Here is a 12,159-nt window from a genome sequence, read left to right as displayed (position 1 = left end):
TGAAGTTGTCGCCTCCGACACAGACTCTTTATCCCGGGACGCATCATCCAAGATTAAAGAGGGGAGAGAAGTCCCGACGGCGTCTAAATAATCGGTGGAAAACTTATTCTTCGAAGGTGGCTTAGCCTTTTTGGGGGGCTTAATGGGAACAGCCTTAGAAGAAGACGCTTTCTTAGCTGGTTTTTTGGACGGTTTAGGAGCAGTAGGCAACTCTGAAACCGTAGCCTCCGAAGTAGCTTGGGGTTCAGGCGGGGAGGCGGTGGATGGGAGCTCCATAGTCGAAGGTTTGGACGCCGATAGGGCAGAGTCCCACAAGTGCAGCTTAAGGCGCTGTTGTCTAGCTTTCAATGCCGCCTTAGTAAACGCTTGGCAATGCCTACAATTCTGGGGAGAATGGGATTCACCCAGACAAAAAAGACACGTGTCGTGCCCGTCCTGAAAAGGGATCTTGCCCGAGCAGACGACACAACGGCTAAAGGGTCCGGATGGCGGAGGGGGCATAGGCAGGAATCCAAGGGGCCAGGAAAGCCGGTAAAAAGGGCGGGAAAAAACAGGGTAAACCGGAGGGAGGGAAGGAATTTCACTCACGATACCCAAACAAGTCCGCAAAGAAAAGACAATGTCCGTAGGCAATCCGAGGTCAATACCAGGAGAATAGATCCGAAAAAGCGCAGCAAAAGCAATCCAAAGAAGAAATTTTAGCAGAGCGAAGCGAAAGGAACCATTTCACACAGCGGAGAAATGGAACTGAGGTTTGGGCGGGCGGAGCATGCGCAGTGTAGGTAATGTTTAACTATGTTTCCTTTGCAGAGCTCTAGAAGATTCCGAAAGGGACCGACGCTGGCGCTGACTTAACCCTTTATGTGTGCATTCACAGAAGACCACGATGAAGAACCACTGGGCTAGACCAGCAAACAGTAGGTTAGTGTTGTGTGTGTTTGTTAGTGTTGTACATATAACTTGTGTCCCGCCCCCTGAAAGGTCAAAGAAATTTAGAGAGAAATGAACGGCAAGAGATGTACTCATGGTGGCACTAGTGGTGACAGAATGAGGACTCTATGCAGGGCAGGGATGGACACCCCTGTACCTGCCAAGATATCAGATTGCTGTCTTAGAAGTTCTACTTTTATTCACAGAGCAAGAGCAAAATAGCACATCTGAGTCAAAACTATTTTTTACAATGTGTATATATCTATGTATATCTGACCTAATTATCAAGACTTCCAAAGCATTCAAATATTTAGGCCAGATTGTAGTTTTATAATAATTCTTCTCATAGCAATGGTTTTAGAATATTTCATTTAGCAAGTAGTCTTCACAATAAAAGAAGGCATAGGGGTTATAATAACATAAATTTCTCCCTAAAGATTTAGGTAGCAGAGTATATAGGCACAAAGCTAATAAAGTGACTTTACTAAGTAGCAGAATAGATTATCTAATATGCACCACCAAGATCAATTTCTATGAATATCTCATTTCAGAATGGGCTTCTGAGCTTTTAAAAATGAAGAACTGCAAAGTATCATAAATGTGTCCTCTCACAAAATATTACATAGTGCTGTAATTTGCATCTTTCATTCAATTACTTACTAGGTTGGTTTTGGTTCATCTTCACATTAGGTTTTGTCAGTTTGGGTTTCTTGATAAATGTCCCACCTGGTTTATTATACGGCTGTTGTATCATTTTTCTCTTTATTCCTCTTGCAGCTACAGCTGCAGAACTCGGTTTGTTATGATAGTCTACCACAATTCCAGGTCTATGCATGCCTCCAAAGTCTCCCATATACTGTAAATAGGTGAAGAGCAAGTATTAGAAAATGATGTGGCTTATTGTAAGCAAACTCCTACACAAATGCACTTACAAATATTTTAACTCAGAAAAAAGACAGTACTAGTAAGATAACACTCATCAAAATGCAAGCTTAATAGTTTTTCAGTTGCTTGACCACAAAGTATTTGCTTCAAGTGCATTTCTGCTTATGCAAATTCTTTAATCCAGATTGCAAATCATATCAGAAGTTTAGTTAAATTCCCTCTTTTCAGGTTCTCCGGATAATTCAACGAAACAGAACAAAATATGTTTCTAAAAAACTCTCTGCTGGGATGCAAATGCTCTTGCAAAATTATCTTCTTCAGAATTACTGAAATTCATTTGAAAGAAGGTTCTATTGAAGAGCATAGATATCTACAACACTAGAAAGTAATTAGCTAAATGTTGAGTTCAACAGAATCATATCTGCCTTTGTTAAATATTTTGACTGTAATAATATACTTTCATTTGTTTACTAGAGTTCATAGTTTTTATTTTTTATTTTAATTCAGGTACAAACTTCTAGGTACCATAGGTTATATGTTTGCAGTTGTCCTTTTACATATGGCACAACTGTGCTTGTACAAAGTTAACAGTATGTCTACTAAAAGTATGTGCCATTCTCAATAGGTCTTTCCTTACTTCCATGTAAGTAAGAAAAAAACTGCCTTCTAATGCTTTAACACTACATACTACTATCTGGAATTAATCTTCACTGATATTTTACATACCTATGTATATAATCTGCCTGTCTACATATATTTGCCTAGAATAATTATTATGTGCTGTCAAGTCATTTACAACTTATGGCAACCCTTTTTAGGGTTTTTTAGGTAGAGAATACTCAACAGTGGTTTATGATTCCCTTCTGGGGCATTCTGGAACTATGCAACTTGCCCAAGGTTGCACAAACTGGCTCTCCTTCTGGGACACATAATAGGGAATAGAGATGGGGGTATTTGTATTCATATAAGAATACAAATATCCCCACAAAGGTGCACATAACAAGCGTCTGGGCCCCTGGGGCTGGACTGTCCACTTACCCGTACACTGCAGCTGCTGGCTCCATGCTCCCTTCCAATTGCTCCGGAGCTCACAATCGACTAGCCACTCATCAACCTGGCAGGGAGGCCTGTCTTCCCTCCTTCTGCCAGCTCTGGAGCGATTGGAAGGGAGCCTAAAGCCGCCAGCAGCAACGGACAGATGAGTGGACAGTCCAGCCCCTCGTTATGTCCACATGTGTGGGGGTATTCGTATATGAATACCATCATTTTTAAAAGGGAATCAAACTCCCAACCTCTGGCTCTGCAGGCAAGATACCTAAGTCACTGAGTTATCCAGAAACCTTTACCTGGAATCAGCTTCACTAAACAGTGGGTCTTATTTCTGAACAAACATACAGAAAACACGTTACATCAAAAGGTTTCTAACCTAAAAAGCAGCCTGCAACTATTTAAACAAACTTTCTTTGTGGAAGTATGCCAAATTAAATTATTACAATTGTATATGTGAACTAAGTTATAAATGATATAGCTTATATTGCTCAAGCACTAACCTCAGTTTAAGTTAACTTAAGTTTAAGAAATGATCACTATGACTATTCCAAGAATTTCAATTTGTTTTCAGGAAAAAACAATTCTCTGGGTTTATACTATATTTCCTGTGGCCTCAGAAGTTCCAGAACTTTTATATTGCTACCCCAAAGTCCAGTAGAATCAATGCTTTGAGTGTTTCTTAAATAATAAATTTATTTCTCCAGTACTAAGGTACTGATTGACTGTCACAGACTGCGGACACCAAAATACCCCTTTCTAGAACAGAAGAGCTATGCCAGTGAATACAGTAAAATAAAAAATCTTACTGCAAATTCTTTCTAAAACAGACAATAGCTGTAATAGGGATCAACATATATCAACTGATATTGTGAAAAAGCTGTTCAATCTTTTCCTATCTCATACATCTGCAGGACACTGCCAAGAGCTTACAAAGGACTGATTCTGTAGATATTAAGATAGTGAAGAAAGGAGCAAACTGAAGAGAAGGAAGCAGTGGAACATCAAAATTTAAAGTCTCCTTCCCTACGTTCAAATTAAAATGACAACTGTTTACAAGAAAGACTCATCTAACTGGATGAGTGAAATTATATAAGCAGAAATAAACATACTGCCATATAACAGCTCTTTCCCATTAAAAGTCAAACATTTTAAAGACAGTAAAACTGCAAAACATTTCCCTAATTTGACTAGCATTTAGCTTTAACAGGCCAAAAAATATAAGAAATCATTAACATATAATTATGCAAACAAAGTCCATGCACAAGTTTTACATTTCAATTTGTCTACAAATTGGCCCCTCCTAAAGAACCATCTAGCAATATCTCCACACTGCATATGCATAATTAAAGGACACTTTCTAGGCAATTTACATTTGCACAAGCAATTATTTCCAGAATCTATTAAAGGTGCAATGCATTTTACATAAAGCAAGTAGGTTATTCCTCTATTTACAGTTTAAAAAAAACTAGTGCTCCCTAGGATTTTCACTTATTCAAGCTCATAAACCTACCTTTAAAAAAACAACTGGCATCCAAGGATTGGACAAATCTACAGAGTAGCTTATTACCAAACTACAAGAAAGCTCCTCACTTTCTTCTAGCCTAGCTCTGTTCATGGTCTTGTGGGTTAAACCTCACTATGCCAGTTGTACCCTTCACCATGGTACACCAATGAAACCAATTTTGAAAGAATATACAAGACATGCAAACAGTCCAATAAAAATTATCTTGCCCTATATAATTTTTATAAGGCCAGTTTTTTGAAATGTATTAAGAGTTTTAAGACTGCATATGTAGATTCAATCCCTAAACTAACTATACAAAAATCAGATCCAGAATTGTGAGTTAAGTTAATGGGACATCATCACATTCTTATAAACCTGATATATTCCACTAAGAGCACAGAAGTTTTTAACTATTTAGATTGTGTGTCTGGTTTATTGTTCCTTACTAATATTTGACACATTAAAAATCTCTCAACTGTGCTTTTGAAATTATACTGAAATGTATCCAGCATGCAAGAACACGCTGTAGAGAATTATATCACAATGGTTAAACAATAAAGTTCACAAAGTTAGCATTCATCAGGAAACGATCAGTTTTCAAGTTGATGGCATCCCTTTAACCATGCTTTTAAATTACTCATCATCTACCCCTCCACGTAAGTCTTGTAACCTTACACTTAACTAAGAGTGCTGTGAATAAACAATCAACTACGTACCTGGACAAAATAAAGCATTCACCCCCTAATATTAAGTACTATACAGTATATACATTGCACCTTTAAGCTACTCAAAACTGAGAAAGGTTCTAATCAACCTTTACAATGTTTCAAGACTTCTCCCACTAGCCAAGATGCTAGTGTTAACAAGGAAAAATGCAATTCCTTTTAACCCCTTTTAGACCAAACCCATTGCCTGAATCTTCACCTTTCAAACAAAAGGAGAGATTTGATAAAGCCTTAGCAACTAATCTCTTCATGCTTTTACTTGTCAATGGAGAGACGGGGTACTATGTTCTGGGTAAAAACCAAACCGGATTGGAAGGTCATCAACCCTAACAGTTTGGCCAAAAGCACACTGTGATATACAGTGCCTTTCATTTCAAATGCTATGGTCTTTAAAGGGTTTAAAAGAGTGACTAGTGAAAAGAATCTGAAAAGATTCTGTACTTACTCCTCGGCCACGGCCTCTGCCTGTTGATGGTCCTCCAAAAGCATCATAGTTTCTGCTTCCAAATCCACTGTCAGGATAAGCAGGCGTTCCTCTCCCCCGAGAGCCTACAGGTGCAGGCTTCATATGGGGTGAAGAAAAACTGCTGTAGGAAGAGTAAGTCTCTCTTCCTCTGTCCTCCATAAACCCAGGCCTCAACTTTGTGCGTGAGTAAGGTGCTTCCCAGCTAGACCCGCCCTGGTTTCTACCTCCGAAAGAGTCAAGGCTATTCCGGTAGTTGCTGTCAAATCGACCACCATAACTACCTCCGAAGCGGCTTTGTTCGGGTTCATTATAACCATAGCCAGATCTGTATAGATCTCGCCCACCCAGAGAAGACCCGGAGTCATAAGACTCATAAGGTCCAAACCTGGAAAAGTTGCAGTGAGGAAAAACAAAGTAAGCTTACTAAAGTTAAACATTTCACAAGACAAGTCATCAGTTGACATTTATCAACTAAAAATCATTGTATATTTTACTTTGGTAGGGTTTGCCTTGATTAGGGCTGGGCAATTCCATGCTGTGACCAGACAGAAAGCTATCTGTGCCACTTTTCCATAAAAATCATATTCAAGTTCAGAATGTCTGAACTTCATGAAATTTCTTTACACTGACATATTTAAACCTCATTATTTGTGCCCAGACCTAGTCATAAGAATGCTGACACCTGCACAGAATAAAACTGTTCTATTATTTTTTAAAAAACACCTCTAACAGTTCTACAGCATTTAAAAGGCTTTCCCTCAACTAGGTACTGTACCAACAGTGAGAAGCAATTATTATAACTTGATTTTTTTTCCTTTTAAGCCCTGACAGTTCATTTATTCAGATTCCCTGGTTTTTGCAAGATATAACCTTCCAAATATAAAGGTTACTATCTTCCACCATGCCCCATCTTCTTTATTACATTTAGCAGATTCTAAAGCAGAGGTGTGTCCCTCTAGTTGTTGGGCTGAAACTCCTTATCTATGCTGGCTAGGGCTGATGAGAGTTTCAGTCCAATAATGTCTGGAGAGGCACACACTGCCCACTCCTGTTCTAGACAAGTGCCTCAAATGGAAAAATCAAAGTAAATTCTTCAATATAACTGTACCATTGGTACAGGGGAAGACTGTGCATTACATGCAGGTACCTATTCCCAAGAAATCACATGCAACATTTATTTATTTAGCAAAAGAAAAGGGCAATGTGCAGTGGAACATCAATGCCATGTATTCCTGCACTGAAAGGATTCATAGGGTTCCCCACACCAAAAAAATTAAAATTGTTAACTCAGATGAAATGAAAAATACCAGCCTTTACTTAAAAAGCACAATTTGGTAAGTCTACATATACCACCCTTAACTACAATATCATAACCCATTTTATTTTTTTAAAAGCTCACTCACAAAAAAATTACATATTCAAAACTTCATCTATCTAAAAGTCAGTCCATTATAACAGCAAAGAATGTTCAAGTATTAATTGTATTCAGTGAACTCCAATCATATGCAGATTACTAGATGGTAGGTACACGATGTTCCTTATTCTCAGGACAGACAACTACATACAAGCATTTGATATAAAAGTCAGTCTTGAACAGCACTGTTTCTTTGTTCTCCAATATTCATTATTGCAAGAGAACATGTGGATATAGAGCTGCAGTTTTGTGCTGACATACATAGAAAATATAAATGAGAACACAAGATATTTTGCTTAAAATGTACAAGTCATAGAAGAAATCCAATTCTGCAAAACTATTTATGATCTGAAGTTAGTAGACACAAACTGCAGGCACAGTGCAAATCCAAAAGCTTGCCACAAATATCATTGTAGTGCTATGTAGGAAATAAATAGTAAGATCACTGCATAAAAATTTGGACTAGATCAAATGCATATTTTAGTGTAATTAGTACCTGCCAAAAAATAATCTGGACATGACAAGTTGTCTATCAGTGTACATTCTTGCAAAACATATTAGCACTAAGCAAGTTAAGTTTAAGTGTTCCTTTCAAACAGAGTAAGAGAAGTGATTTGATCCAAGTTAAGTCTATAAACTCTGTAATGACAGTTGAATATATATTTCAATACAGATAAATTGTGGCTTAAATGCATTTCATAACAAATCTACAACATGCAAAACAATTTATACTACTTTTCAAAAACTAAACCTAAGATTTTTTAACAATTCGCTACATTATGTTACTATCTGTTCTGCTGCTCACAAAATCAATGCATGTTCAAGGAACACTTAAACTGGATAAAGGCATATAGTACATGGGATGATGAATCCATGGTTCTGCAAATGTTACTAGACTCAAGCCCCATCAACCCCAGCCAGCATGACCAACAAGTAGGGAAGATGGGAGCTGTGGATCAGTATCATTTGGAGGACCACAGATCCCACACGTTTCACTGTAGAATGCAATAATATCCTTTTGATGTATATAGGAACTGATTCAAGATTTTACCTGTTACCACCACCACCACCTCCACCGCCGCCTCCATGACTTTCCATTCCATATGATTGGTTCATATAAGAGTCCATAGCTCTTGGGCCACCATAGGCACCATGCCCATAGTCACGGTCCATTTCTAAGAAAGAGAATTAATTTTATTAAAATGAAACCAATCAATCCCTGCATATGCCCACTTATGATCAGAGGATCTTTTATATATTTAATTTCAGTTCTTTCTAATAACTAAATGCGTACAAATGGCAAGCCACTGCTCAGAACCTCACCTCCCTCAGGGAAAAAACAAAAAATCACCAAAAATTAACGAAGACTCAGAAGAAAGCCAAACTAAGTGTGCATAGGTTTCACAAGGTGGACTAACTATTCCAACCATTTAAAACATGTTCCAAACATTGTAAGACACTTAAAAATGAGCAAACACGGACATCGTTAAGTGAAATTCCCCCATAGAGAACATCGTTAAACGATGCTGAAAATTCCTCAAAGAAACCCATCGCAAAGCGAATACATCATTAAATGAAGCAATCGCAGTAAACGTCTATGCACCGAATATGAATCAAGGAGAATTTTATAAAATTGTGTTTAAAGAGATGGCGAAGGTTAGAAAGGGATATGTGATTATGGCAGGAGATTTCAACATGGTTCTGGATAAGGTGAAGGATAAATTAGTATGTAAAAAAGACAAGTTGAACAAAAGAAGTACCCTCTTGAGGAAGATGATAAGCATGTGCTGTTGCACAACAAATCCCACTACTGTTGCATGCCAGCATTTATGCCGAGTTATTAACTGGGGCTTTTACTGGCAGACCTAAGTAACAAGATTCAAACCACTGATTCTTTTACAGTGGTAACTATAATGTCCCTTTGCAATTCTGTGCAGGAAAAAAAATCAAGATTGTTCCACTTCCAAGGCTTTCAAAAATATTTGCTTTGGCAACTAAACTAAACATTTATTTTCTGATATATGTAACTGCAACACTAATCTGAATTTTTTTCAAAATAAGGAACTGTTATAAAAAATATAATAATACAGGTCTTCTAAAATCATTATCTGTATCTTTTACTTGCAAAAAATGTTAAGGAAACAGAAAGCAATCATTAATTTTGGGGACAGGAATCATATTATTAAACGGAGACTAATAACTAAATTTTTGTTTAAAACAATCTGATTTAAATCAAATCCAAGTCAATAATATACACTATACATAACAGAATTTGAACACATAATATCTAAATTCTACATATTTGTGATTATATATATATCCTACTACAATGCAGATATTATTTGCATACAATGATTTAATTTCTCTCAGACACATTTTTGTACACATTTCTTTCAAAAGTGCATGCCTTCTGTACACTGTTTCAAATACGTACATTCCTGTGCCAATGAGATGTATTCAAACCTAAAAATGAAAAACCTTAGAAATATATGGATTTTGGAAACAAACTGCATTTTAGTCTAGGTTTAGGTATAAGTGCATATTTTGTAAATATGCATTCAAGTACCAACTTCTCAAGCCATAATCCAAACAAGATAACCTGGAGATGTTGGTGGGAGCTGACACACACCAACCTATGGTGGTCACTGGGGGACACAGCATCGTTATTTATTAAGAGGCAGTTTCCACTTATTGTAATAGCAAAATAAAACCTGTTGTGGCATACAATTCAACAACCTAAATACACAAGGTTTTTACACATGCTAGGGATGTGCCAGTCCTGAGGCTAAATTGTAAAGCTTCACGGCCTGACACAGGCAGAGCATCACCTAGTTTCCCAATCAAAAAGAAAGCTGCCTGGGATTTGTCAATATAATGAAATGGCTTAAAATTATTTACTTCCTCAGTGTCTTATTTGCAGTGGAATCAGGCACTCTCTACTGGAACTCTGAAGGAAAAGCAAACAAAGCTTCCAGCAGGAAGTTTTTCTTTTTTTAAGTGGTGCGGCAAATCTGCCCTAGTACACACATTTTTTAAAAAAATTCCCACTTCCTTGGCACCTCCACAGAAGTAATTAACTTGCCAATATCCTGAAGTGGCTGCCTTATTAAGCCACTATAGGCCACTGGCAAATTAAAGTAAAGCTTATTTTTTACTTGTTTTCAGCAATCGCCCTCTGTGGAAAAAGACCAAAACAGAGCGCTCCTACCAGTACCAAACAAGTAAACGCCCAGACAGGGGCCAGAAAAGTGCAGGTAGGAGCACTGGGATGACCATTTGCTTCGCTCCAGTGACCACATCGTGTGATCACTATGAAAAGGAGCGAACCAACCGGCCCCCCCCCCCGTAAAACACAAACGCAGGCAGGTAAAGCCAAATAATGTATTTTCAAAGGCCATGATGTGCCGCGGTCAGAAACACCCCTGTCCACCGCCCCCGTCACTATTCTTTCCAGCCCACGCCGTGATCCCACAGCCTCTGCGCCTTCCTGCCGGAACGCCAGAGAGCTCTTTGACGCTTTCAACCAAGCCAACGACACGAGGTTCCTGTTCACGCTTATCTGGCTGTAAAGCCCACGGACGTGGGCTGGGGCTAAAAACCCGAATAAAGAAATCCCCAGGCAAAGGCGGGAAGATAAGGAGGCCTCAAGTAATGAAATATGGCTTCCAACGGCCGCTGCGTCCCTCAAGCGACCACGAGCCGAGGCTGCCAGAAAACCGGCCAAAATGGCGCCCCAAAACGCGGTTTCTCCTTGTACTCGAAGCACCCCTCCCCAGACTAGGCCAGAGCCACCCGCTTCCCGCCTCCACAGTCGGCACCGCCGCCATTTTGGGCCTCCTCTTCTTGCCCTCGCCCTGAAAGGCAGCGGCTTCGGCGCGGTAGACACGAACCACTCACCCTCCCCGTAATCCATGGTGGCGACGGCCCTCGGGGGTTTGGACGCTACGGCTGGAGTACCGGTCCCTCCCTGCGGGACAAGGCTGCAGCTGCCACAGGCACCTCAGCAGCGCAACTTCCGACAGACAGCGCCGCGGCGGGACGAGGAGGCACCGCCCGCAGGATTCCTGGCTCGCTGATTGGATACGGCGGAGCGTCAAGACCATAGAGGGAGGATGAGAACGAGACCCGTTCAGCTAGAGAGTCTCATAGAGATTCCGGTAGGAGGAGGGGGCTTCTTGGGCCCCCTAGGCGCAGCCGCAGTTCAGCGGAGGTTGTTGGGGAGGAACGGAAGAGGGGAAGCTTTCTCCCGCCCTCGTGTTACTTAATGGAAGGTTTGTCGACTGCCATCTCCTGGACAAAGAACATTTCCTAGAATAAGGAACCCTAATTCAGGAACGAATCGCAGATGAAATCCAATGCTGGCAGCACCGACCAGTGACAAATTCGTTCACTCTGCAATCTCCAACCTCATACTAGGATTTAAATTCTATCTTTTTAAAGTGTGTATTATACAAAGTAATTAGGAATAATTTTTACACTGTTTTTAACTCTGCCGCTTTCTTCCTGTACCACATGGTTCAGTGAAAAGTTCTGGAGTGCTTCGAAGCTTGCACCTTCTTTTGACGTTTGGTTTGTTGTTGTTACATACCATCAAGTCGCCTCTGACTTCTGGTGACCCCATGAATGAGCACTCTCCAAAATGCACTGTCCTCAACAGCCCTGCTCAGCTCCTGCAGACTCAAGCCAGTGGGTTCCTTTCGGGAGCCAGTCCATCTCATATATGATCTTCCTCTTTTTCTGCTGCCCTCAAAATCTTCCAGAGAATCTTGCCTTCTCGTCATGTGCCCGAAGGATGATGATTTCAGTTTCATCCTTTTCGACTCCAAACAAAGTTCAGGCTTGATTTTATCTAGGATCTGCTTGTTTGTCTTTCTGGCAGTCCAGAGTATCCACAAAGCTCTTCCAGCACCATATTTCAACTAAATATTTTTTTGTTTTCTCTCATCCTTCTTCACTATCCAGCTTTCACACCTGTACATAGTGACTATACAAGAGTATAGATGATCTTGGTCTTGGTTTCCAGTGACACATTCTTAGACTTGATTACTGTATCTTTTCTAATTCCTTCATTGCTGCCCTTCGAAGCCTCAGTCTCCTTCTGATTTTCTGGCTGCAGTCTCCTTTAAACTGTTGATTTGGGGGGGGGGTTTAACCTTTTTGCTGTTTTCAGACAATGTGTGTTTGG

General features: G+C 39.8%; 1 protein-coding gene across 2 annotated transcripts in view; it reads right to left on the bottom strand.

Moving 5' to 3' along the window:
* ZNF326 (zinc finger protein 326) overlaps window positions 1–11,026 on the bottom strand; it is a 33,253-nt gene extending 22,227 nt beyond the window's left edge. Inside the window, exons 1-4 of one of the 2 annotated variants that reach the window (XM_078392217.1) lie at window positions 10,872–11,026; window positions 8,026–8,149; window positions 5,540–5,945; window positions 1,657–1,786 (exon numbers count right to left, since the gene is read on the bottom strand). In XM_078392217.1, coding sequence (XP_078248343.1) covers window positions 1,657–1,786; window positions 5,540–5,945; window positions 8,026–8,149; window positions 10,872–10,887 — 676 coding nt within the window. In that variant the 5' untranslated portion in view covers window positions 10,888–11,026. Of the gene's footprint in view, window positions 1–1,590; window positions 1,787–5,539; window positions 5,946–8,025; window positions 8,150–10,871 lie in introns of both variants that reach the window. The other variant, XM_020794540.3, reaches the window with a different exon arrangement.
* Between the last annotated feature and the right edge of the window lie 1,133 nt (window positions 11,027–12,159).

This window comes from Pogona vitticeps, chromosome 4, assembly GCF_051106095.1.
Source record: "Pogona vitticeps strain Pit_001003342236 chromosome 4, PviZW2.1, whole genome shotgun sequence".
NCBI lineage: Eukaryota > Metazoa > Chordata > Lepidosauria > Squamata > Agamidae > Pogona > Pogona vitticeps.
The sequence above is the reverse complement of the archived record's forward strand: the minus strand, read 5'-3'. Positions and strand labels throughout refer to the sequence as shown.